This window comes from Strongylocentrotus purpuratus, unplaced genomic scaffold (assembly GCF_000002235.5).
Source record: "Strongylocentrotus purpuratus isolate Spur 01 unplaced genomic scaffold, Spur_5.0 spur5_contig_847, whole genome shotgun sequence".
NCBI classification, from domain to species: domain Eukaryota; kingdom Metazoa; phylum Echinodermata; class Echinoidea; order Camarodonta; family Strongylocentrotidae; genus Strongylocentrotus; species Strongylocentrotus purpuratus.
This window is the reverse complement of record NW_022145554.1, coordinates 1,612,421-1,640,070: the sequence shown is the minus strand read 5'-3', so window position 1 is coordinate 1,640,070 and position 27,650 is coordinate 1,612,421. Positions and strand designations below refer to the sequence as shown.

Sequence of the window (27,650 nt, the reverse complement as noted above, 5' to 3'; positions counted from 1 at the left end):
GTACAATCGTATTTTAGCTGCAAACTTAAAATCAATGAAAATTAAAAGTTCAATGCAAACCCTAATCTATACTAATGATGTTTAAAACCCTTAATATGTTGGCGGTACATGCAAATGTGTGTTGATAACCATTTAAAAAACGTAAACGCCATAACTTTGTGCATTCATGACAAACCTATAAATACCCAGATTAAAAGTGCTTACAATTATTGCTTTTGATGATTAAGGTAAAAACAAAGAAAATTAATTGTTGATACTGCAAGTATTACTTTCTGAAAATGTTTAAAAGGTTAAAAGAATGAAACATACAATGTCATGATAAAGTAAGAGCATGCAAAAGAGCACAGGGGAGACAGAATGGATTAGTAGTAGTAGTATCCATTCTGAATTCATCTTACTTACAAACTACTTTTGAAAGAAAGACTCCAAATTAAAACTAAAGGGTCCTATCTTTCGGATGCCAATGTTAAAGATCAGTCCCTAGAACTACATCATCATATTTGATTGCGACACATCTCTGTAAAACTTAAATACTCGCACACATAATAACACACAACGAGACAGAAAGAGAGAGAGAGAGGGAAGGGATAAAAGCTAGGAGAGCAACAATACATATAACATTCATACTGTAAAAATTCCCTAGTCAATGTTAAAAAAATGCCCTCAAGTGGTCCAGACATATCAATTTTCATATTCAAGTTCCTCTAGAATGTATTGCACAATGAAAACAAAAATATTGACTCATGATATGTTTTACTTCCATTTATACAAACCTGAATAATACAGAATGCTGTTACAGTTAAATCATGTTTGCCCGAGGTAATGTTCGAAATGTTAAGTAGCAACACGGGAGTACATTTGCAGCACAACAATTGCTGAGAGCTGAAAGGGCATTTACTTGTCTCCCCTCTGCATAAAAAGTAAATTGTCGCCTGGCTGGCGGAAGGGCGCTTGAATTTCAGGTAAAAAATGAAGCGTTAAGCAAAAGGGCGTTAGCACTAAATCGCCTCAAACTTTTATAAAACTGAATTACTTCCAAAAAAAATTGTGGCCGTGTTCTACTATAACATTTATATTAATATTTAAGTTTTAAACCAAATTTCGGGACAAAAAGCAGTTTAAATATAAAACAATTCTTTAAATGCGAATAATTTGTAAAAGTAGTTTTCGAGTCGCTAACGCCCTTCTGCCAGCCGGCCGACAAAATGTCCCTTTTGCTCTAGGCAGACAGTACCATCCACTGGGAACCCGTTGAGAATTGCCTAAACCTGGCTACTCAAATAAAAACACATTCATCTAGAACAAGAATGACGTACAATCCAATCATGGCCACGAGCATCCTTCAAGATCAGCTTTACCAATCCTCAAAGCTTGGACTGGGTATCATTGGTGTCATGTGGTGGAGGTCTGAAGAGTACTTATGGCCACCCTGGTACAGGAGAATACGCTCTGAGCCTGTTTAAGATCTATGTTGGATGATCCTCAAAGCTTGGACTTGGCATTGTTGGTGTCATGTGGTGGAGTACTTGTGGCCATACCAGTACAGGGGAATACGCTCTAAGCCTGTTTAAGATTCTGTCTATGTTGGACGATCCTCAAAGCTTGGACTTGGCATTGTTGGTGTCATGTGGTGGAGTACTTGTGGCCACACCAGTACAGGGGAATACGCTCTAAGCCTGTTTAAGATTCTGTCTATGTTGGACGATCCTCAAAGCTTGGACTTGGCATTGTTGGTGTCATGTGGTGGAGTACTTGTGGCCACACCGGTACAGGGGAATACGCTCTGAGCCTGTTTAATATCTATGTTGGACGATCCTCAAAGCTTGGACTTGGCATTGTTGGTGTTGTGTGGTGGAGGCCTAGGGAAGAGTGGAAGGCCACTCTTGAACAGGGCTATATCCATGATGCCTTGAGGCTGTGGATAAAGCAATCACCAGAAAATTTTGTCAGTACTTTTATTTTTGGAACTTTCATCATTCCCTCATTATCTTACATTTACTTTTCATACTCAACATACTCTTTCTAAAGGAAACATCCAGAAAAGATTTATAGTACAATAGATCATGGCAATGTTTGCAGGCTGTTTCCGTCAATATTAATATTGTTATATAACTTTGGGATTAGCTGCGACAGCGGTTGGTGATGCAGACACCAACAAAACATTGTAAATTTTTTATTTACAATTCATAAGGATGCATCAAACAATGCTAGTTCATACCTCAGGAAGGACTGGAGCCTCACACAGGTCCAGCTTGTCTTTAGTAGCAGCATCAGGTTGGTCCTGACCCACAGCTGGGATCTGATCCACCACCCCCTCGGGAGCCGGGGGATAGACGTAGACGGCCAGCTTGTGCCTCCTGGGGGCGGCAACCATCAGGAGGGTACGGTAGAAGGTCAAGAGGTCATTTTTGGTGATGGTCTTCAAGAAGGACACCTCAAGGTCAACTGGTATTTGAAGAAAGCAAAACAAGCAAAGAAATCAATGAGGATGCTTTATCAGGAAAGACATCAATAAGAAACTGCAGTTTCACACTGGTCTCTAGAAGCTTCAATAATCCATAAATTTGAAGGCAATATTAACTCTTAAGGATTTTTTTTCTTTTTTTCAAGGGTACTGCATAAAGTACAGATGTTTAAATACCAAAAATAATTATTGTTTTTGTTCCTTAAAAGGAAAATTATCTCAAATATATGCATACATGTTTTAATATTTGCATTAAACATATCCTAAAAGATCTAATAAAGTCTAATGTTTATAATCACAGGACGAACACATAAAGGAAATTTTTAGAAATGATCAATGGTCACTTTTGAACATTTTCAACTGCTCATGACAGTGCTGTATGACCTAATGGCACATTCTTTTCATGTAGACAGGGGAACATTTGTTCAATGGGGAAGCACTATATAAAGTCCACCTACATTACTTTGAGAATAATTATTCTAAGATGTAGAATTTCATTGAGCTTTTAATTTGGGGAGTTAGTATTAAATAACATAGCATGAATTTTGTTTAAAGTCTTTAATCTAACTAACCTCTATCAAAGTTGTATTGCTTGCTGGTGATTTCTGTCCAGTATCTGGCTGCTTCTTCTCTCAGCTGTTTGGGTTTCTCAGATCTCTTCATTGCTAATGCTGTCACATGCTTCTGATAATCTTCCTCTGTCATCTCGTCTAAATATGACTGGAAAAGAAAAATCAGAGAAAACTTTGAGAAATCATGTCTTTTTGGAGTATTCATTTGAAAAAGAAAGGAAAAAAATTATATAAGTCAAGTCCAAGGTATTTTATTAATTTGTTTCCATTTAAGTTGTACAGTCACAACTTGTCTATAGCGACCGCCCAAGGGAAACACAAAATGTGGTCTTTGTAGACAGGTGGTCACTAAAGCAGGTTTTGACTTTATTAACATAATACAGCTGTTCTTCCATGGGTTCTAAACGAAGCCAGCGCTCCTCACAATATATTAGTTTAGCACTGGCATAAGGAAAACTGAGGTGATCGAAGAATGGCATTTCATAGACAAGCTGTACTGTAACATGCAATTAGTCGACTGTAAGAAAACTAAAACATCCATTTTGAGCGATCAAAAAGTAGGGCCCACTCAAAGAGCAGTATCTAAAGGGACTTGGTAGCATTGTTCAGATGAGAAAGTGGTGCTAAGGTAGTGACTTCATTTCTAGATGTACAACTAGAGATAATCTGAAATTTTGATTGTAAGCAGACCATTATAATGAAACAAAATTGGGAAAAACTGATCTGACAGATTTCTAAATTCTCCCTTCTTTATATTCTTATTAAACTAGATTTTTAAGTGAATGTAAAACGTCACAAAGCAATGAATTGGCTCCATGTACCATTCCAAACATTTAGGTGTTTTAAGATTTAAAAAAGCCTGTTTTATGTCCTATTTTCATGGAAAAAAAATGGTTGGGAGAATTTACTGTTAGAGGGAGTTACACATTGATGCCTTCAAAGAAAACCATAAATATCTTTGTGGTTTGAGAATTTTGTCAGGAGTTTTTGCATGTTAGAGGGTAAGTACAGTAGAAGGAGCATAATAAGTAACATTTTATTTAAAAATTAGGCATTTTTTTTTTCCATCAACCTTCATCAATGTTACCGGATCACTTTAATACTGATGTGGGTACCCTTGGTACATATCTTGATACATTATTATTAAAATTTGACAAACTCACCTCCATGCTAGCGAGGAACGCTTCTATTCTCTGGTCTAAATAGGATGGCGCCCTCTCTGACTGAATGATGAATCTAAGACCCTGCACGCCGTTAGAACGCCTCACACCACTGAATACTAGGTAACCTGGTGAAGGTAAATAGTAAATAACTCATGTAAGATAACATCTCTGACTGAATGATGAATCTAAGACCCTGCATGCCATTAGAACGCCTGACACCACTGAATACGAGATAACCTGTGGAAGGTTAATAGTAAATATCTTGTGTAAGATAACATCTCTGACTAAATGATGAATCTAAAACCCTGCACGCCGTTAGAACACCTCACACCACTGAATACTAGGTAACCTGTGGGAGGTAAATAGTAAATAACTCATGTAAAATAATATAAATAGGATGGTGCCCTCTCTGACTGAATGATGAATCTAAGACCCTGCACGCCGTTAGAACGCCTCACACCACTGAATACGTGATAACCTGGTGAAGGTAAAAAGTAATTAACTCATATAAGAAAAGATTTCTGATTGCCATGAATTCTGATACATGTAGAGAAATTACTTCCATTAATACTAATAACAATAGAGGGTTCTTGTATAGTGCTCATGTCCACAGTCTGTCTAATTTGACACTCCTGGGGCTCCACAATTACTGTTAGATGTATTAAAGAGACGAATTGTCTCCATCTTTTTCATTGTTCTTATTCCTATCTTGACATGCTGAAGTATGTCCCTAATCATTTTAAAATTATTTAATCTGAGTTTTGTTACAAATCTCGTGTAAAAGAGGAATGCATAAAAACTGAACACGTTGGTAAAACGGGGTTATCACATTGAAATTCTTAATTCTACCATACCTAATTGTTCTTTTGTTCTAAGCATGTTGAAGCATGGCTCGCTGACAATTTGACAGAAGAGTTCCAGCATCATGTTACTCTTTGTCTCCTGGACGGCTGTCTGATAGTAGATCTCAATCCCTGAGTTAGTGTGTACCTCGTTGTTACGATGGTATGTGTAGTAGCAACCTGGATACAAGGAATCAAGAAAGTACATTTGTGGTAATTCCATAAAAAAGCTGTTTTATCTATTTACAAGTTTAACAAGTTGATAAAAAACACTGAGTATGAATGTTAGCAAGCCTTCTTGATTTAAGGGCATGAGTTTTGAGTTAAAATCTGGGGACAGACTTGCAGGATTATGAATAGAGAATTTGATTGTATTTTCTATCATCAAGATCATCATCTTCATCATCACCACAACCATCATCATCATTACCACTACCACAGACATCATCATGACTGTCACGACCACTATCATCCCGATCCTGTTCATCATGATTACCTTCATCAGTTTCATCATCATCATCATCATAATAACCATCATCATCATCATCATCATCACCATCACCATCAGCATCATCATCCCTTTCCCATTCGTATAACACGTATAAGTAGAAGGTCTAAAACGTGTAGACTATCCATGACGGAACTATAACACAAACTCAATGGGAGTTAGCACGTACAAGTAGAAACCATAATGGCAGATTTTGCAGTCTTCATCTTAAATCAGAATTTTGACCACGTTCCTGTCTTCTGATCAATCATCATCACCATCATCGTCTCAATAAACACAATGTATCAATGGGGAATTCCCCCTTATCTCACCATCTGGCAGCTGAATCTCTCTCTGTCTCTTGAGCTGACTGGGAAGGAGAGGTTTACTCCTGGAGTTGGTCTTTAGGATGTTCTCCAGGGTCTCCATGGTGGAGGAAGCCCGCTCCTGGGCTAGATTACCATGAAAGAGACCCTCCATGTGGAGATTGGACAGGAGCAGAGGGATGAAGCTCTGTAACCTCTCTAACGTTACCTCTGCACACAGAAAGAAAACAAATTGCAGAGATAACAACCTTCGTCAACATATAGTACACTTGGAAGGAGGTAGAAAAATAAAGAAGAAAAAAAGATTTCCGGGAAATATCTCATCTAAAAATAATATTCCTATCCCCTCTCCTTTCTGTTCTTAACTTTGTGCCTTTTCTAATTCTAAAAGATTATAGCTATTATCCAATACATATTCAAAGTGATTTATGCACAATACAATCAAACTCACTTTTGGTCAATGACAAAAAAAGGAAGCTTATATAGTACATTTAAAAGAGAACCAAGCTAAAAGTCTTTTTTTCCAGAATTGTCGAGGATGGCTGGTCCATGTAACCAGATACAAAGCTAGCTTACCATCCATACACTGGGCCAGGTCTAGCTTGGTCCAGGCCTATTCAGGCCTAAAGTAGACTGCATGTCTGTGAGGTTGCTCTGCACTTTCCCCCCTCACAATGTAGTTTTACTACCAGAACTTAATATTATGAAAGTCTAATTGTATTCTAAGCAAGCTTACCATCCATACACTGGGCCAGGTCTAGCTTGGTCCAGGCCTATTCAGGCCTAAAGTAGACTGCATGTCTGTGAGGTTGCTCTGCACTTCCCCCCTCACAATGTAGTTTTACTACCAGAATTCAATATTATGAAAGTCTAATTGTATTTTAAGCTAGCTTACCATCCATACACTGGGCCAGGTCTAGCTTGGTCCAGGCCTGCTCAGCTACTAGCACTGAAGTGTAGTAGACGGCATGTCTGTGAGGTTGCTCCGCGTGAAAGTTGGACAACATTCTTGAATACTGTAAAAGAAGTCAAAACATAGCATTAATTTTTTGCTGCTTTCATGTAAATATGATTTTTTCAAAAAAATCTTATTTCTTTCATCAATTAAACGATTCTGATTACAGCATTATGATCAATTCACAACAAAACTACACTCAGCAAATTTTATATACCTTTTAGTAGAGAGATATCCTTCTACATTCAAAGTTATCAAAGATTGTGACAAGGAGAAATATAGCCCCCCCCCCCCCAAAAAAAAAAAAAAACGTAAAACAATATTCATAGATGTTATTTAATGTCAGGTTTTGTATATATGCATTGATTTTTACAAGCTGGTACCATAATAGCATTGTAACCATATGCATAAATGTAGGGAAAATTTCCTTGTTCTTTAATATCTTGAATGTGATGAACTTACAAAGCATATTCTTGCAGTTGATTGTATCATTAATTTATTTACCTCTGTATGTGTGAAGACCTGCAAAAGGAGAATACCTCTTACGATTTCAAACTACATGAATACTCACCGTTTCTTTGATGACGTCAAACCTGTTTTCGTCAATTACGAAGTTGGTCATCTTCTCAAAGATTCTCTGTAGTAGGAGGGCCATCTTGTCACTGTAGCCCCCAACACCAACCTAATCAAATCATAGAGAGACAAGATTAAAGATCAATTACAAAGTTGGTCATCTTCTCAAAGACATGATGTAAGGATATATGTATTCAAAAACCTGTGATGCTACAGTGAACAAGTAAACCTAATTATTATATGTACACACACAAAGAGAGACAAACATTGATTAATTTTTACTGAAACTCCAGTGAAGAGGTATTGTGGTTTGAATCCCTGCCGCATCACTAACTTCCTTTGGCAAAATATTTAATCTGCATTTTCCACACTCAACCCAGGTACGATTCTTAGAATGCACTTAGTGCAACGTTTGCCAGAGCTAAAGCTAGAGTAGTAATATCCAAAGTCCTTTGGAGGCGCATAGAGATGCTGTATCATCATGATATACATGTATGCGCTATACAAAAACAGCTTATCAATATATTTATTAAGTGCCATGAAATGTTTCAACTCACCTCCAGCCCGTAGATGGTGCTGTCTATGGAGTAACTCACGCCAGCAATCTCTGCTGCGTATGCATACTCGTTGAGGGCATCCCGTAACAAGGTGCAGAAGATAGAGGTCAGATTACAGTGAAGGGGGTCAATGTAAGCAAGAGGGCTGTAAGGAAAAGTGGACATGATGAAGCAATATCTTTCACAATAATAATTTTTTTTAACTGAAATTCGTTCTCCAACAATTGTTTTTTTTATCTACATTAAGAAATCTTCAATCTAACAAATTCAAAGGAAGATATATATATATATATATATATATATTTTTTTTTTTTGGGGGGGGGTTGTTTGTTTGTTTGTTTGCTTTAGGGGAAATACATATCCGGTAAAAACATGTTATCGCTTTGATATATATTTTGATGAAAGGGTGAAAGAGTAGCAAAGATATCGTTTTATGTTAGACCTGAGAAAACGTATATTTCCTGTATATTAAACATTGAAAGAACCAACAAACATTTGAAAGCATTCACAAATTCCAGATTTGGGATCAATGAAGGCCTTTTAAAATTTATTAATTTATAAAAGACATCAAAGGAATCAAAATTTAGTAATATGTCATTCTTTTTACATACATGTAAACTTCTTGACTGGACATTGTTCTTAACATAGGATCGTAAACTGAAATTATTCATGAACACCAACACACTATTAAAGACATATTCTTACCTTGATATCTCCAGCAGCATGCAGGCCTTGGGTAGGAGGAAAGTGTCGTCTTGTTTGAACCAGAGCTTACTAACAGGTGTTTCTCGGACCATGGTGGGTGTGGCAGCACCCTCCTTCTCCCTGGGGGCCACCTCAAAGTTTGTAGGGATAAACTCGTTCCTGAGAGGGAGGCTGAATTTCTCGTTCAGGCCCGCTTCACTCCATGTCTGAAGTTTGAAAAATATTGAAAAGCAGAAAATATGGAAAGCGATGAACATGTACTGTAAGAATTAACAAGAATGAACAAAGATTGAGTAGAGAATGAACTAAAAATGAACTTATTCTTGGGCAGGGCGCTGACCATGTCATTTAAGCCTGCTTCTTTCCATCTCTGTAGTTTGGAAAAGACTTGAAAGCAGATAACATGGAGAAGAATGTAAGAATGAATAACTTGCCAAACATTAAATGTAATCTAAAGATTTAGTTAGCTGAAAGCTACCAATCAATACTTTTTAATTACAAATGAAATGGTTGAATTTGCATAAAAGTTGCTTAAACTGATTGAGAAAAAAATATTGAAGGGTTAAAAGGAAAATGATTTATGTTTAGCGAAATGATATATCGCTTAGCAAAAGACAAATTTGCTTCCTATTCTAACCAAATGACAGACCAATTTTTTCATTTTTTAATAAAAATATCATATTACCTTTATTTTAGTCTATCAGTAATCTTAATACCTTATGCATTTGGCCAAATGGTCATACATTAACTTAGTTGTTCTACCATTCTACCATTCTACCTGTTCTACCAGGCTACCATTTATCTGAACTTGTAATATATGAATAATTTCAGATTCTACTGTGATGAATTTGCAAAATTATAAGAAGATAAACTCTATAAATTGAATAATCAAATTACTAATTGCATTGCGCGATTCCATTGAATTGACAATAATTAATTGATATGAATAAATGAGTAATATTCACCTTGATCATGCTTGGTTCTATACTCCTAATGCTGTACTCGGTGCCATACCATTTCTCTACCTGCTCCGTCTTACCCTCAAAGGATTTGGAGACTACCGCCACTCTGGAATACCAAGATGGAAAATAAATAATAAATCATTATTCTACACCATTAACATGGTAAAAAAAAATCAGTGTATTCAATATCTTTAGCGCAGTACTCAGATGACTGATCAATATTGTTTTTTGTATTGCTCAAGTCATCCGGGAACAATATCAATAACACACACAAAAAAGCCATATTTACTGATGTAAGTCAAATTGTGTTATTTCGCTAGTTAGCTTGATATAGATAATAATAATAATATTATATGGCTTTGTTTTCGTGTGATACAAGAATATATTGCTCTCGCTATGACAATATTAGACTCGTCTCCGACTCGTTCAATATTGTCATAGCGAGAGCAATATATTCTTGTATCACACTCAAAGCCATCCAATATTATATAAAAATCTACAAGCGGCCTGTGAGGGGTGCTTAATTTCATTCCCAACTTGTATCACGCAGATCTTACCTGACATTTTCTGGAGTGAGTCTTTCTAGGATCTGAGTAATCACATCTGGTTTGAACTCTGGCATCAGATAAGGAGCACTCAACACCTCATCCATAGGGTAGTCCTGCAACATTTAAAAATACATTCTATATCATTAGAAGACTGTAAGCTCTGTAAAGGCAGAAAGGGATAAGTAGAGGTGGAGTTGGCACCATACATCTATTCATGTGACATATTTAAGCTTTGATCGGTAAAAGATTAAAAGAATTTGATGCAATTAAACAGGTCAACTATATTATCATCATTTTTGTAATGATCCATATTGGATTCATGGCACTGAAAATATCAAAATAGAGACTGAAGTCCAATCTAAGCTTAATGATTTAAGAGGTTCTTACATGCAACAGATGTACCAGTTTGGTGAAAGGGCCTCTCTTCATCCCTATATCTTAACCTCATAGCATCGAGGTCACAACATTCATCATGAAAATCAAAGATATCTTCACCAATCACACAAGAAATAATCATATAAGGCATAATTACATATGATATCTCTGTATCTTTTAAAGTTAAAATTAACAGATATTCTTACATGCAACAGATGAGCCATTTTGGTGACATATCCTGATGGCCTCTCTTTATCCTTGAATCTAAACCTCATGGTGTCCAGATCACGACATTCGTCATGGACCCAACTCTGTGGACCTTCTTTCCTCAGCATGTTCAGATACTGGAACATGTGCATGATTATATCATCTACATGATCTGTTGGAAAAAGAAACAATTCATAACTTTCTTTGTGTAAAAGAAAATTATTCTAGGACTGTTATAGCATCATTCAAGGAGGCGGGTTGGCTCAGTCGATTAAGCATCTGTCTTTCGAGCAAAAGATTGTGGGTTAAAATGCAACCCAGGTGGATGACTAAAGAGTGGGTTGTGTGTTAACCTGCCCCTCCCATACGATAGGTGTAGGCTATGTTTCAGTGGAAAACACTCTGTCCCTTGGATAGGACGTTAAATGGAGGCCCTGTGTAGAGCATAGTAACTACCTTTGCACGTTCAGAACCCACTGCACTATTTGTATATGAGTAGGAGGAAACCCCGGTGTAGTGGTCCACCTGCACATTCCCAATCAGTCACACCGGGAGGAGAGACAGAGGGTCACAATGTTTCAGTTCGCTTTTCCTCTCCAAGGTACAGGTGATGCCAAATACTTTATGAAAATCAGAATATAACGATAATGATTTCCAACACTTCACTCAAAATCAAAATTTCCAGAGAATATCAGCTATTAGAAAAAATGGACAATCATGGGTCTAGAAGTGTAATATTTCTATGCACAAAATGTTTAAACCATAAAAAATATAGTATCAAAATGGAAAAAAAATCAAAACATATCAGTGTTTAATGACCTCTCTTTCATGCAAATGTGCTCTTTTCTTTTCCTACCCAAGATCACATCAAAAATGCAAGAATCGTACATACATGTAACCAGCATCTGTTATGTCATATATCTATGTATGTAAATGTTTGTATATTGTATTTCTAACATCAGTATCATGTTTGGCAATTTTGTTTTAAAAAATGTAATGCTAATGCCCAAACTTACCTAATCCTTCCTCACTCAGATCCACATTGATGATGAAGAATGCGAATCCTTTAGCTCCGTCTTTCTCTCCTCCACAGAGTGTGTTGACCCATCCTCTTGCCTTGAGCTCTGAGAGTAGACTTCCTGGTCCTTCATGGCCCACCAGGTGGCCTAGATAGTGAGCAGGCTGGGATGAAGATAGACAGTCATTAAAGGCATTGTTTAACAATGTTAAAATATGAGGTTCATGGCCCTACATGTTAACGATGTCTGTGATATGATGTAATGTTGAAGCCCTAAAAAAAAAATGCGCTTCAAAATGATCACGAAGTGCCTCAAAAAAGTATAAATCTTAGAGTGACAGGTTTTACCATACTCATTTTCCCCAATAGACTTTCGATTTTCAATCATAAATATCTTGATAATCAGACAGGCGATTGGCTTGTAAAAGTCATGGGGTTCCTGACTGACCTGGAGGTTTATAATTATCATTGTAGCATGAGCTAAATCCAGGATTTTGTTTCAGAATCTGAGAGAAAGTTACCCAATCCCTTTAAGTAGGATTTCTATTGAAAGCTCTTTCTCTACCATCATTATAAACAAAATTGAGATTTCTTTAATAGTGCAAGTTCCTATCATGATAAACCATATTCAAGGTTAACAAAAAATGTGGTCTTTATAAACAGGTGGTCGCTAAAGCAGGTTTGACTGTACTTTCAAAGTATTCTCCTATGGTAATAATAATAATATTGGATATTTTTATGGCGCAAAAAGCAACCTCACAAGGTGCTCAAGGCGTTCCAATATTATCCTGGCTCCGTTAGGCTACCGTGCTGACCTATTTAACACTTGGGGTGGAGAGTGGCAAATGTAGACTACTGTCTTACTAAAGGACATCAGTGCCACGCGAGACTCAAACCGTGAACCATAAAATCCAGAGTCCCAAGACTTATCCACTAGACCACGACACCTCTACACCTACACATGCTTGCAATATGTACATAAAATGTGTAAATAGCATTTCAAAAAATAACTTTAAAAGGTAATAATACTTAAAGATCAAGAAAGAAAGTAAAGATAAGCTAAGAAAGATATAAATACATTTTACATTTTTAGCTCACAGTAATAAGAAATGCACATTTTCACTATCATTGATGTAGCTAGCTCACATTTGTAAATGTATATTACACAATGAAGCAGATTAGTTACCTTTGACTTGTAATGCTCTTGTAGATCAGGAATGGGGAAGCTGACGTTAAGCTGTCTCAGATCTTTGACTGGCACTACTTCAAACTTCACCTAACAATAGAAAATCAGACAAAAAGGTATCCATCATTAGACCTGAAATTTCCTGAAGCACCAATTAGATCAATTTGTAAAGAAATGTTGGCTTGCACCCAGTAAATGAAGAACGCGTACTTGATCTTGTAATGAAAAAATACAAGTCAGAAAAGTCTGTGAATTACATGATCAAGTACGTAAACTTTACTTACTGGGTGTAATCCAAAATTTCTTTACCAATTGTAAATATTCACAGGAAGCTTAACATTGAAAGCAAATTAGATCAATTAACATAATTAGATATCACATAATCGTTTATAACAAGTAAAACATTTACTTTCAAGGAATTTAGCTAATAGTTTAAACCTTACCTTGAGTTGGTCTGTTCCATAGGGATGTTCCAACCACTCAGGTATCATCACATTCTTGTTCTCCACATTGGCAAACAGCTGTAGGACTATCTCTGATAACTGATCCAAGCTCTCTATTTGAATTAAGGCAATAAATATGAAAAGTTTATGGTTATAAGGGTTCTTGTGAGAATAATGATGTTTAATTTGTTAATATTTATGCTCTATTATGACTAGAATGAAAGAAAATGAAAATGTTCTACTATCTGAAAATCATCGACTGTAAAGGAATGATTGAAGGAAAATGGAACAATATGCTCTCACTGATACAGAATAATGGAGGATTATACATGTAAAATGCCTGTAATTGATGGATGTTACAATTGCAAGATATCTCGTAAATTAAGCCTTACTAAGCAAGGTACTGAGATGACTGAAACACACAATAGCAGGAAATTGGAGCATCCTTAAAACAAAGAGACAATCTAATTTGTGCCATGCATCCATTAACACTCAACAGCTTTAACATCAAATCACTATTTTCAGGATCTCAAACAAATAACCAAAGAGGAATATAAACACAACACATAAATGTAGATGCTGGAAAAATAAATCACATGAATATTTATGCATGGGTATATGTAACAAAGTCAACTATCGACATGGGCATGAACTTGATCAAACAAGACTCACCTCTACCCAGTACAGCTAAGCCCATGATGTTGGATGAATAGAAATCAGAATGGAATTTGAGAAGCTCCTTACGGACATCAATGCCTTTATCCAGCGGTATCGTTGCTAATGTCTCCTTGTTTCCTATCATGAACAGAGACAATTCCATTATTAATCAATGAAAGGATTAATTTGAAATACTTCAATAAACATTAGAAATTTACGCACCTATAATTAGCATTTTTTACTCAAAATAATCACTTAATTCCTACTGAAACAGGGTAGAGAGAAGATGATTTGAGCACCCCCCCCCCCCCCACTATCCTTGTCTGCCCCATCCCAAGATTGTGACACATATATGCAATTTCTTGTTCTTTCTTTTTTTTTCTTCAAATCTCAAAAACCAATTTTGTATAATTCAGGCATTTCATTATAAGGTCACAAATAGCATCTAATAACAGCAAGTCATATCAAAAGTGAACAAAATAGATGCACAATTATTTGAAAATGCTGTCAAAGAAAATCATTAGTTGTTACTATTCCTCATCATCAATGGAAATGAAGGCAGATATAGGTATTGATTTATATTACAAACATGTTTTAAAAAGTGAACACAAAAGTGATTGTAGCACATCAATTTTAAATTTAAAGCCTAAAATACTCTTATTTCTGACCCACCTATGTTGGACTGAAGTAGAAGTAAAAACGACTTGCAATCACATTTCTCTGGTCACACTATGCCTAACTCTAGGGTCATCATGTGATTAATACTACAGTTAAATTTCTCAATTTGTCTTACCTGTGTTGAATTTGCTAAAGGGGTGCGATGGGTTAACCGTTCCCTTGTCAAGCTGATGGATCCTCCAGGAATCAGCCTTAAGATTCTTGTCATTCTCAGAGTCAACGGCATTCACTTCTCTGTCTTGGGCATCTTGGTTGAAGAGTGGACAGTGAAAGAACTGGGCAAACCTACAAGAATCAGTGTTGAATACTTCAATGTAAAGATCTATAAAATCATGAAAATGAACATAGATGTGCACATGTGGGACTACAGGATGGTTTTTATGCAGATCGTTGGAAATCTCTTTTGAGGTTCTCATCATTCTCAGAGTCAACTGCATTCACTTCTCTATCTTACGCATCTTGGTTGAAGAGTGGATAGTGAAAGAACTGGGCAAACCTAGAAGAATCAGTATTAAATACTTGATTACATTTTTTTAATGAAGATGTTCTGATTCAGATATAACATGACCATTGTTATCTTAATGTACTTACACCGTGAAAGTACTTATGTTATGCAGGCAATAGCACACAGTTTCACATGACTGTACTCTGCATATTTTACCATTTTTCTTGTCTTTCATTGGTGATGATTGAAAACAAAAATATTCATAATAATCACAAATACACATTCAAGCAAGCTGGTACTAATATTTCATTTGAAATTTAACGTGAATTATGATTAACCACTATCCACCCATCCAGCATCCATTGAAGGTTTACAAGTTTTGAAATTAACCACTGTCAGGTCACTAGGTCATATCCTCACCAGAGCCATCTATGCACAGAGTTTAGCCGACCCGATTCGAATTAGACACAATATGCCGACTACTGCTTTGTTGGGCAAGCACAAAACAAAAGAATATACGCCATGTTGTGACCCAGTGTAACCAAGTTGGCCAAACTCTGTGTATAAATGCCTCTGATCCTCACCTATCAAGGGCTCCCTCTATATGCTCATATGAGACATCAAAGTAGAAGTTTGTGTGTTCACCACTGGTGTATGCATTGGCGAACCCTCCATGCTCGTTCAAAAACTAGAATAGGGGAGATAGGAGACATAAAAATCAAACTAGACATTGTATTACCTTTGCAGGACAGGATTTATTTTTAGGGCTAAATTTATCACAAATTGGCAACCAGAATTTTTTTCTTGTATCACTTCATTGTTCTGATAAAATGTAATGTCTCTGAAAAACCTATACATGGGCAAGAATTGTCAATTTCGATAAAAAAAATGGTTTTGTATTTCTCGATGTGTTGATAATTTAAGAATTTCAAAATATTTTCCTTTTTAAAATTCCTGGCATCAAACGCAAGATAGTCGTGAAACAAAAATGGATGCAGTTTGTGCAGAAATGTTTGCCCTTTGAACCCATAGATCTGGCATATTGCATAGGGCTCTGAATCACAAGTTATTGAATATTGAGCCAAACTACAAAATGTGGAATGATTCTCGAAAAAGGGTTAATACAGTACATGTCATGAGACACAGGGAAACATTAGGATCATGTCTTTTTAACCAAACATACAGAATCCTGCTATGGGTATACAAGTTGTAAAGTGGTTGTTGTACTGATAGGGTATTATTAATGCATTTAAAGCATTTGAAAGAAAAATGTATTCTTCTAGTGACAAATCTCTCTCAAAACAATTGGGTTTCACTGTCACTAAACAGGATAGGCATGTAAACAACTTTACAGGGTTGTTCATTGTACTCTTTTATCAGACGTGTATTGGGTTTGAAGCTCGAACAGGGTCCAATTCAATTGACCTCAATCATTGATTCTACAAAATTGTTAGTTACACCATCATTCAAAGCATGAATCTGAGAACATGTGATAAGTACGCTGACAAACAAACACTGCCAACGGCGGCATCTAATCTTCAATTGCAAAATTTATGTTGACTGAGCCAACTACATAATATGTCACAGATTTCTATCAAAATTAATTGTATATAAAGAAAGATTTTGTTAAAACTTACCTGTGAGTATGCATTTTCTGATGGATACTGTGTAAAAAAAAAAAAAAAAAAAAAGTTTAGGTAACTTGTGTAATCACAACTGTTAAATCATCAGGGAACAAATATCAAAGAAACTCTATTTTTAAAACAGCAGCAAAAAAATTACAAGGACTATTTCTTTAATAACAGATGACTTGACAAATTATTAAATTTAATTCTTCATTAGACAGCAGAGCTGAAATAACTGACATCCCTGAGTAGGTTAACTGTCTATAAAGTATAGACCTGAAGTAAATCAAAGTAATAATAATAATTGTTTCATATAGCATCTTTTCCAATAGACACATTACATGTACATAAATGCAGTTGGTTCGCAAATGAATTTTTGATGGTAAGAAAAACATACCTTCTCAGTTCCAAGAAACAACATGTGCTCCAGAAAATGAGCGAGACCAGGAATCTCCCATGGATCGGACAAGGAACCTGCATGAGGAAGGAAGATAAGGAGAGAGAGAGATAGAGAGAGAGAGATAGAGAGAGAAAGAGAGAAAGAGAGAGAAAGAGAGAGAGAAAGGGAGACAAGGGTGAGAGAGAGAGAGGGAGAGAGGGAGAGGGAGAGGGAGAGGGAGAGGGAGAGGGAGGGAGAGAGGGAGGGAGAGAGAGAGAGAGAGAGAGAGAAAGAGAGAGGGTGGAAGAAAAGAGAGAGAAATAGAGAGGGGGGGTTAGAGTTTATGGTAAAACCCTCACAATCCAGTACCATAGTGGCTTCACAATCAGGGCTCAAATTAATTTTTTGTCCACGGGGGCTCTTCCCCCCCAAAAAAGAGCCCCCGTGAGCCTTCTCACGGGGGCTCTTTTAGTACTGATGGGGGCTCTTTTTTATACAAATATCCATTGAATTGGTACCTATGATACTCCTCAATTATTTGCTATTTCATCATTATCATTTCAATCAGCATTTTCCCTCTTACAAATTTACAAGCTACATAGCTGTTACTGGCCTGTGTATATAAAATATATACGCATACAACACTGATCTTTATGTTGTCTTTAACGTGACATATCTTCTTCTCCCCTTGCAAACGAGAAAGAAAACAAGATCATTAAAAGGGATTAAGCGACAAATAATGATTGTGATTCAAATTGATGCGAATATTTGTTTGAATAAGCACTGCTATTCACCCGAATCTTCTTTGTAAAAACAACTTTTACAAATCTCAGCCATGCTTACTGAGTTGAGACATTCCATTCATTGTAAAATACTCATGAAAGAATACACTTCTCCTAATCTGAAAGTGATCTTACAACACAGTGGCAGATTTGCATGGCTGAGATTTGTAAAGTCGTTTTTACAAAGAAGATTCTGGTGAAAAGCATTGCTTATTAAAAAAAATCCTTGCTTCAATTTGAATCACAATGATTATTTGTCGCATGACCCTGTTATTAAATAACCTTGTTTTCTTTTTTGTTTGCAGGGGGAGAACAAGCTATGTCACGTTAAGAAATCATAAAGATCAGTTGTATTATGCGTATATGATACCAGAACAAATGTTGATTATCAGAATGTCATTTTGGAATACCTCTATACAAATACCACATTGTCTTTAGCCCGTATCAGTATTAGTATGATCCCATATAAAGCTATTATTCTTTATTTAATTCAGTATAATGCTTTTCCTCAAAAATAGTTTTGCTATTTTTTTAGGGTTGAGACGCTAAGAAATGGTTTCAAATGTACATTACACGAACCCTGAACCATTGCAAAATGATGGTGGTTCTCTCTCTCTCTCTCTCTTTATTTTAATCATGCATTATCAACTACATATAAAGCAGCAACCAAAAACTTAGGGTTATCTGAGATAGGTGAAAGTAAGAGTTAAAAAGAAAGTCATGCTAAAACGGCGCTTCACTCCCCCCCCCCTGAAAAAAATAAAATAGATTAGTAGTCCTCCTCTCCAGCATCCCCCCGCTTTAATATCACATTTTCACTTGGCAGCCCAAGGGGGCCTGGGGGGGGGGGGGGGGGGTGGGAGGAGGGGGTTAAACCCCCTAACACCCCCCCCCCCCCCCCCCCGTAGATCTGCCCATGTTACCATATCATTCCACGACATCGTGGTCTTCCTCTTCTTCTCAATATGGACTTTCAGATTTGCGTGGACGTGGACGTGTTACGTCCTTTTAAGGCACTGGCAGTCACATGTGACGTCCTTTTAAGCACTGACACTGCCTTAAAAGGAGGTCACACGTTGCAGTCCTTGTTCTCATCGTGCAAATCTAAAAGTCCCTAATATTGATTTACTGGTTGAGGTTCATTATTTGCTGGTCATTTGAAATCACCAGATTTCAGCGGGTTAACGCTTTCACAACGAAAAACTTTTCCATGACCATGTTTCTGTCCTTGCGCGATCGCCTCCAGCTCCAGCAGACATGGCGCGGCAGCGTGCATACGTACCGCTACTAACGGCGCAGTAGGCCTATAACCACTGCTGACGGCGGCACTGCAGTTGCGAGCTGAATCGGTAATAATAGTCCTACTCATAAAACGAGAAATCTTGCACGCTAATCTAAGTTCCATTTCATTGGTTTAAGGTTTGAAAATTGAAACTCAATATTGTGTTAAAGTTGTAACAGAAAAGATAATCTTTATTTTATAATTCCACGGGGGCGATTTTTAATTTTGCAATCGCCCCCGTGAGCAACCTGACGGGGGCGATTATGTAGCTCACGGGGGCGAATCGTCCACCGCCCCGTGTATTTTGAGCGCTGATCATGGGGAACCAATGGTCACCGATTAAGCATTGTTTTCTATATAGAGGGAGCAAGTAGCTACAAGTAGTACAGTGGGCCTTTAAAGATAAAGACCAGTTATGGTCATGCGCTTGCATTGTGAAAGAAACGTTTTGGAATTGATCAGAAAAGGTTGATCATCTAGAATATAAGTATAGGTGTGTACTGCAAGGTTCTGAAATCATCAAAATGATAAGAAATTTGGCCCAGTCATGGTAAAGTTACAAGCACTGTACACAGAAAGATGACTTCGGGACTAAGCGACACGTGCGTGACACGTGCGTTATCTCTATCAGGTCCAAATAGATAAAATAATGTACCAAATTTATCAATTAGTAGGCGGTTTCTTGGCAAAATTTGTACGATCACGTATAAGTCAAAACATATTATTTCACATGATTGATAATAAGAGCTTCCATTTTATTTTTTGAGGGGGGGGGGGGCATTTCCAAAACTGGTCTTTGCCTTTGAGAACACCTACTTACCAATATTGACATCCATGGCAGCTGCAGACTTCTCAGTTGTAGGATCACTGATGAGAATGATCTTCATGCCATTGTTGAGTTGAAGACCTCGGTACAGTCTCTTGTCCTCTGCAGACTTGGTAATGTTCTCATACTGCTTGGCAATGGCTGGGTTCGCTGGGGCTGTCATTGTGGTAGAGGTCTGATATGCAGCAAAGGAGCTGCAGAAACGAAAACAAATGTATGAAAATGAAATTATTTTGTAGTTTCCAAAATATACATCTAGAAGCATGCTAAACATTAAAGAGATCCATTTGATCAAGTTCAGTAAGACTTATACTCAAGCCTCTCCGTAAGCGGGCGCCGGACGATTTTTACTCAATATTCCCTGACTTTTTCAGCCCGGTAAGACAGAAAAAATGAGTCCCAGGCGCCGGTCATTTTTTATTTTTTGCGACCGGTCTGGAAGAATGATCATTTCCTGTTTCAGAAACTTTTACATGGCCAGCACACAATAGTATGAGGCGGCTGATTGCCAGGACTGACAGTAGACTTTCTATTTCAATATTTTTAGGGCAAGGCCACTTTTCTGTAGGGCACATTCCTATATTACAGCACAAATAGGAAGAATTGGAAAGGGCACAAAAAAATCTCCAAGGCCAATGAGAAGGGCATTGAGGCCAATCAAAGGGGCATCCAAGGCCATGGCCTTGGTGGCCTTGGATTGATTTAAGCCCTGATTGCCCTTTAGGTGCCAAAACATGGGTCGGTTGGTCAGATTTAAAAAAAAAAAAAAATCAAAGCCGACTGTGGGTCGGTCGCAAAGGGCAATACAACATCTTTTTTTTTTTTTAGGCCTAGAGGCAATAGAATTATTATTTAAAGGTTTTTATATCTCTGTTCTAAGTTCTTACTAATTTTATATATAGCAATGTCATGGCAGGTACACTGTACTACCACTGCTGTGCATTATGTACATGTACTTTATACTATAGTGTACTGATACTAATGAATAATAACAAATAATTTAAAAGAATACTTAATTTCATTAATTTTGGAAATGGCTTCTAAAAAAAATTACAGACAGGGAGCCGCTTTTTTCAGATAATTGGCTCCCGGTCTGCTTTGACTTACTGAAAGCCTTGCTTATTTTCTGCTTGTATTTCTTTTATACATAATACATGTAATGATGTATTTGTCATCAAAATCTCAATGGAGACGGACGTACAGCTGTAACTCTCTTGCTTTTTGGCCGCCTCCCTACCTTTCTTCCCGGTTTTCTGACTTTTATTTCCATATTTTCGTCTAATTTCATCTGCAGTGACATTACTAAGTGGTATTACCTATAATAAACACAGATTTTAAAGTTGTTTTTCGGCGTCATTACGTTGATTTGTTCGTTGTTTTACGACCGAGTAGACAGCATGGCAAACCGCACGACAAGGCAAACCAAGGATCGGACCACTGCCGCCCATCACGCCCAACCCGCTCGCTCCGATGCCAGCCAACACGTGGCAGACACTAGCAAAGTAGAACCCCCCGATCACGAACTCACTTTATCGGACATTCATCAGAGTATTACCAGCTCTTCAGCTATCCTAAATGCTAAGCTCGAGTCACTTACGCGAGAGTTTTCAGCTATCACAACCAAACTCACAGATTTAGAGAATTCTGTAACAATGAATTCTAACAAGTTAGCCGAAATAGAGCAGAAAAAGCTTCCCGACATAGAAAGAAAGATGGCCGACGAAATTTCTAAACTCCAAGACAAGCTGACGCTTATGGAAATTTATGGTCGTCGCACAAATCTCCTCTTCTATTGAGTGATGGAACCTCAAAATGAAGTCGTCACGCACACGCTTCGCGATACGTTCATCTACCTTGGCATCCACGCCGACAACGCCGCAAACATCGCCATAGTGAATGCCCATCGCCTTCCCCGTCGTGACAACAAACCACCAAACCAGGCCAGCAGACCACCGGCCCCATGCGCCATCATCGCCAAGTTTGTCTATATGGAAGATAGAAACCAAATCCTTGCCACGTTTGATGAGCGGCGCCGGCCGCGGGATTCCGGGGCAGCCGGTCCTGAGCCAGACCGACAAGCCCGAAGGATCACAGTCCGTACCGATCTTCCACCCGCCCTCAAAGCCAGAAGAAGTATTCTCGCCAACATTGCCTACACTCTAAGAAAAGAGAAAAATGTGTCTACAAAAATATCTGTGAGTGGAACTGAAGTGTTACTTCATTGGAAAGAAAAGGGAACCGCAAATTGGAATCTCCACAGAGACTAGAACTTGTTCTCCAAGAAGGATATGACTAGACCTCTCTGGTAAGCGTCTACAACTAGTTTTTAATTTACTAAAAGTAAAACCGATCACTTGCCTTTAAGTTTCTTTTATATCCTACTAGGCCTACTTCTCTCAGTAAATGTACCTCTCACCACTTACTAAAGTTATGTTATTCAAATGATATCAAACTTAGATGTCTCGAAGCCCAAGATGCGGCTTACAATTTCATTTTGAAGTCTTGATTACGTTTAAACTGCCACATGCGTTGTTCTAAATCTGAACTGACAATTATTTACAACTTGCGGTAGCCTAGCCCATTTGAGTTATTCTACCTTTAAAGTGGCGCTACCACTACTGTACGTACTTATACAAATGACAACATCTAACCTTTTAATAAATTGATGCTTTTTTAACATAAATCAACAAACAAGCAATTCTTTCTCTCAGTAAATGTATCCCTAAACATTTAGATGGTAGATTATTATTGATTGGCAGGTGCTATATTGCACAGGAAATACTTGAGGTGAAATTTACACTTGCAGAATTTTGTGTAACATACAAATTTGGTGATATGTACCATAGTAGAATGCAGAAATTGTTATTCTAAGTTAATTGGTATCAAAATCAGATACCTCAAAGCCCAAGACGTGGCTTTAAATTTCATTTTAAAATTGTGTTCATGTTTAGACTGCCACATGCATTGTTATCTAAACAACTTTACAACTCGCAGTAGCATATCTGAGTTATTCTACCGTTACTATCAAAACCTTGTACAAATGACAATGTCTAACCTCTGAACTTAAATGGATGCTTTATTTATGTGAATCAACAAATAAGCAGTTCTTACCCTTACCCTCAGTAAAACATTTACTAGATTTCATGTTATTACAATGTTCAACGATATCAAACTTAGATGTCTCGAACCCCAAGTTGTGGGTTACAATTTCATTTTGAATCCTCTTTAAAAGTATAAACATTGAACTGATTATTCTTTATAACTTGATCTAGCGAAGCATATTGAGTTATTCTACCTTTTGAAGTGGTACTACCACAACCATACGTTTTTTGCATTATAAAAAGTGGGAATAAATGACAATAATTGAAGAAAAAAGGGGGGGGGAAATCCTTGTTGATTTTACTGTTCTGATTAACCTATATAAAATTCATTTGTACGACGCATTACGCATGTAAAATCCATGCCTGCGAATGGGAGGGGAGGGGGGGGGGTGGCCAAAATCAAATCAAGAGCTTGCATATATTTCTGCTCATCATGTTCGCAAAGTATAGGAACATTGTATGTTTTATTTTAAGTCTCTTTTTTTGTATGCCGTGGTCAAAAGCATTGATGAAGGTGTTCTGTTATTCCCTATGTGTTTTTCTTGCCTTGCCATACGCATACCTGAAGTGGTGTATACAAATTGTGTTTAAATGTACCAAATGTCAAATTCCTAAATTTTTGAGGTTGATAAGTTACAATAGCTCAGCTGGTATTTTTGTTATACGAACTAGTCACTTTTATGTGCGTAGTCTTATGTACGACATTTATTCGGAGAAGCCAGATTTATTTATGTGCTTATTCTTCTGTCATGTATTCGCCTGCCTTTTTTCTTATTCAGTGTTATTTACATTTAATGCCTAGAGTTAAACAGATTCCTTAACAACTACTCATTTCGCCGGAATGTCTGTTATGATAAATGATGTAATTAACATGAATAAAACTCAATATGCCACAATAAATGTTAACTCTATGAATAGAGAAGAGGGTGACAACTCAGACATAGCAGCATTTCTAAATTCAACAACTCCTGAACTGCAGCTTGAAATTGATTCTAATGAGATTTTTCCTCAGCATTTGTTTACTGGTTACCTCCTAGAAAAAGAGCTTACGTCATCACCCTATTTAAATTCTAACCAACTCTTTGCCTCACATTTTAATATCAGGAGTCTTAGTAAAAATTTTGATCAGTTCCAGCTACTCATTAATGATTTTAAATGTAATCACGGAATTCTCGCCTGGGGTAACGCTAGTGGAAATTTAATAAATATGCTTTTTCGCATTCAAAAACGCGCCATTAGAAATATTAATCATGTAGGATACCTTTTTCACACCAACAACCTGTTCCATGAAAACAGAATCCTAAAATTATCAGACTTACCCGGTATTCTATTGCAATGTTGGTATATTCATATACAATTTATCTACTAATAACCTACATGTACCTGAAATATTTTTACAAATGTTCCGGAAAAATAGATCCCTACATGATTATCCCACACGTCAGAGCGACGCATACCACCTTCCACGTACCCGAACTGTTTTTGCCCAAAAAATAATTATGTTTACAGGACCCAGTTACTGGAATGCCCTCCCGTTAGAGTTAATTGAAAGTCCTTCCTTATATACTTTTAAACGTAAACTAAAGGAACTGGGGTGGTATTCTGAACATTGTTGTAAGTTTTGTGTTATCTTTTGTTGTATCTTCCAGAGATAACACGGCGCTAATATTGTTGTAAGTTGGTATTCTGAACATCATTTTATCCCTGTGTTATCTCTTGAAGGACCGCCTCTATCTTATCTTTGACCACTGTTGACACGCCCATTTGTATGGACCCTACCAATCAAAATCTGTTTTATATAAGCATGATAAGTAGGTCAACCAATAGGAATACTTTATGCCATATCTGAAGATGCGCCTAGCGCATACTAATCTTGGGCGTAATTAGTTATTTGAGCGCATATAACACGCGTCATCATATGCGCTGTGGCATGTGGATCATGAAGACAAATCACGCTTTCACTATATTGGTTAAGATGAGAGCATTAAAATCGTCATATCCTAGCATGTAATTTATTAGAAAGTTCTCATCTGTGATGTTTCCGGTCAACACACAATCTTCTTCTAACTCGTCTATTGGCACGAAGTTGGTTCTGGGCAAGAAATATTGCTGCCATTATATCACCACGAAAGATACAACAACCCCCTACCTGTTGTAAATATTGTTGTAAATACCATGCAAGATAAGATAAGATAAAAGATAAAACAATTTTCAGAATACCAATTATCTTGTCATATTATTTCTCGTGCGCATATGCAAATGAGGATTAGGCACCATTTTATTACTAATAAGCACAATTACAAGCGCACCAAAGTTTGAACGCAGGCACGACCAAACAGATGAGAGAAAAGATACAACAAAAGATACAACAAAAGTTACAACAATGTTCAGAATACCAACTTTATCTTATCTCCAAAGATACAACAATATTAGAGATAACACAGGGTTCAGAATACCGCCCCAGCTTTTCAAAGCATATCTTGATGTCAATGTATATGACCTTTGCGTGCAAGCGCGTTGTGTTTGGTTGTCGTGCTTTCGGAAATACGTATTAAAAAAAAACAACAACAATATAACATCTTTACTTCTATATCCGAGAGTGTGACGGCTGACACAGTGTGCTTGCTCGCCTCGTTATTCTATTTATGTATGTAATATACAAATGTATTCATTTTATTATATCTGAAATGTTAGTTTACCAGCTGAGCTGAGCACACATTGTATGATAATTTAAGTACGTCTACTTTTATCTACACTGTAAGAAAGGAAGGGATAATATAAACAGCACAACCGCAAGTTTATTATTATTTCCTTTTTATTTTTGTATTCATTTAGACTGGTCACTATGATGTATATCCATTCTCCATTTATTACCACAAATACTTTACTGGGGCCTACAGCTTTACAAGCTTGCTTTCATGTAGACCTAGGTCCCATCATATTTCTCTTAGTTAAATCAGTAATTCACATTGACCACTTATCTTTGTTATTATTATGTATTATTGAAGAAAAAAACAATTTTGTACTTTATTTGAAATGTACATGTATATGTTTGTTTATGAGAAATATGAAAATAAATGAAATGAAATGAAATGAAAGAGAAGGAGCAGACCAAATTTGAGTACAAAACAACGAAACTTTACATCACTCATTGACGCCCCCGATTCGTTGTCAATTTACCAGTAAACTAAATTGATCTCATGTTTTGAACAGAGTTAGACCTAAATTTGAAGTAACAAGTTAACAATACATTATCAATTGAATTCCAATCACATTCCTACTGTCTGCAGGTCCGAGATTCGAGAATCCCACAAAAACATGTTTTTAATTTAATCATGTGCACAAATTTTGGATACCCCAAAAGACATATCATCGATGTTACAGATTCTCCATTATAAGTATAGACTGGTTCTACATAATGTGCCTTTCTAATTAAAAGACATAATCCCAATCAAAACAGGCACTCACACCTCGATCAGTCACAGCAGCAGTCAGTAAAGTCAGTCACAGAAAATGCACAGTCACTGACAATTCGCCTAAGCGGGCGCGCGTCCCTTTCTTGGCCGCATCTCTGCGGGAAGAGCTGAGTTCGACCGCTACCTGTTCACGTAGACAAGACAATAATATAGATTTAACCAAAGCATTTTACAAAATATGAAGAAAATAATTTAAACAAACCTTTCGAACGATAATTTTGCCAATCTAAATCCTCTGTATAATGTCTGTATACGAAACATCTAGTTCTTTAACCACAAACGACGCTTTTTGCCAACAATTAACTCTGGAAACGCCACATCTAGCATCTGTTGCAAAATTTACAAAATTACACGCGACGCTAGGTTAATCTACCAGTCGTTTCAATTATTATTTTTTCACTTTAATCCTGTTTACTAAAACTTAAAAACTAGGGGCAATCTTTCCTCCGTTATCGGTCATATTTATCCGGTGAACGCTTGTTCCGTCCTGTGAGGGGGTTTCTTGATTTATTTTCACCCCTAGCACCACCATCAGTTATTGGTAATACGTATGTTTCATGAAATTATGCGAAACTTTCATTCTTGTTTATTTTTTTCTCTTTTTATTCAAATCAACTTGCAAATGAACCTAAATTGGCCTTCAATAAAGGACTACTTGCAAGCAATTCTATATTTTGAACAGTCATATTCTTTCATTCATGATAATTTATAACCCCTTCCATAGCTCTCCCCCTCACAATACACATCATAACTGCATCATTTATCTCTCATTAAGCTCTGAAATTGACTTCTCCTTTTTATTTCGAGTTGATAAATTGTCAAGAGGTTATCATGGGGACCTAGATGTTTTGAAAATGAAAACAACAATAGCCACAAAGAAGTTATTACGAAGATACTTAATCACAGATCAGGAGATTTGGAACGAGAAAAGAGCAGGAAGGCAGTAAAAACAAGAGGACTCAGAGGAAGAGAATCAAGATAAAGCGTGATTAATGAGAGGGGGAGGGAGGGAGGGA

At 37.0% G+C, this 27,650-nt stretch overlaps 1 protein-coding gene across 2 annotated transcripts; it reads right to left on the bottom strand.

Moving 5' to 3' along the window:
* Positions 1–1,465: 1,465 nt before the first annotated feature.
* Positions 1,466–26,997, bottom strand: LOC574555 (insulin-degrading enzyme). Of its 2 annotated transcripts, XM_030992950.1 has the most exons (23): positions 26,837–26,996; positions 20,052–20,251; positions 17,186–17,262; positions 16,801–16,827; positions 15,748–15,851; positions 14,834–15,003; positions 14,056–14,178; positions 13,384–13,496; positions 12,941–13,030; positions 11,753–11,918; positions 10,736–10,908; positions 10,164–10,267; positions 9,610–9,712; positions 8,645–8,850; positions 7,940–8,084; positions 7,381–7,491; positions 6,750–6,870; positions 5,861–6,064; positions 5,054–5,221; positions 4,200–4,324; positions 3,037–3,184; positions 2,219–2,445; positions 1,466–1,915 (listed from the first exon to the last, which is right to left on the bottom strand). In XM_030992950.1, exons 1-23 carry the CDS (start codon positions 26,893–26,895, stop codon positions 1,817–1,819), a joined length of 3,063 nt encoding a protein of 1,020 aa, XP_030848810.1. In that variant the 5' UTR covers positions 26,896–26,996; the 3' UTR covers positions 1,466–1,816. The 2 variants fall into 2 exon arrangements, with proteins under 2 accessions (XP_030848810.1, XP_030848817.1); XM_030992957.1 differs by lacking the exons at positions 1,466–1,915; positions 2,219–2,445; positions 3,037–3,184; positions 4,200–4,324 and adding an exon at positions 4,460–4,548 and having other exon boundaries at positions 26,837–26,997.
* Between the last annotated feature and the right edge of the window lie 653 nt (positions 26,998–27,650).

Bases quoted from the DNA above. Each gene is read 5' to 3' on its own strand.
- LOC574555 (XM_030992950.1), bottom strand. From the start codon at position 26,895: ATGTTTCGTATACAGACATTATACAGAGGATTTAGATTGGCAAAATTA. The intron at 9,713-10,163 runs GTAAGATCTGCG...TTGGTATTCCAG, and splicing joins CTCACTCCAGAAAATGTCAG to AGTGGCGGTAGTCTCCAAAT. The intron at 8,851-9,609 runs GTGAATATTACT...TTCAAACTTCAG, and splicing joins TAGAACCAAGCATGATCAAG to ACATGGAGTGAAGCGGGCCT.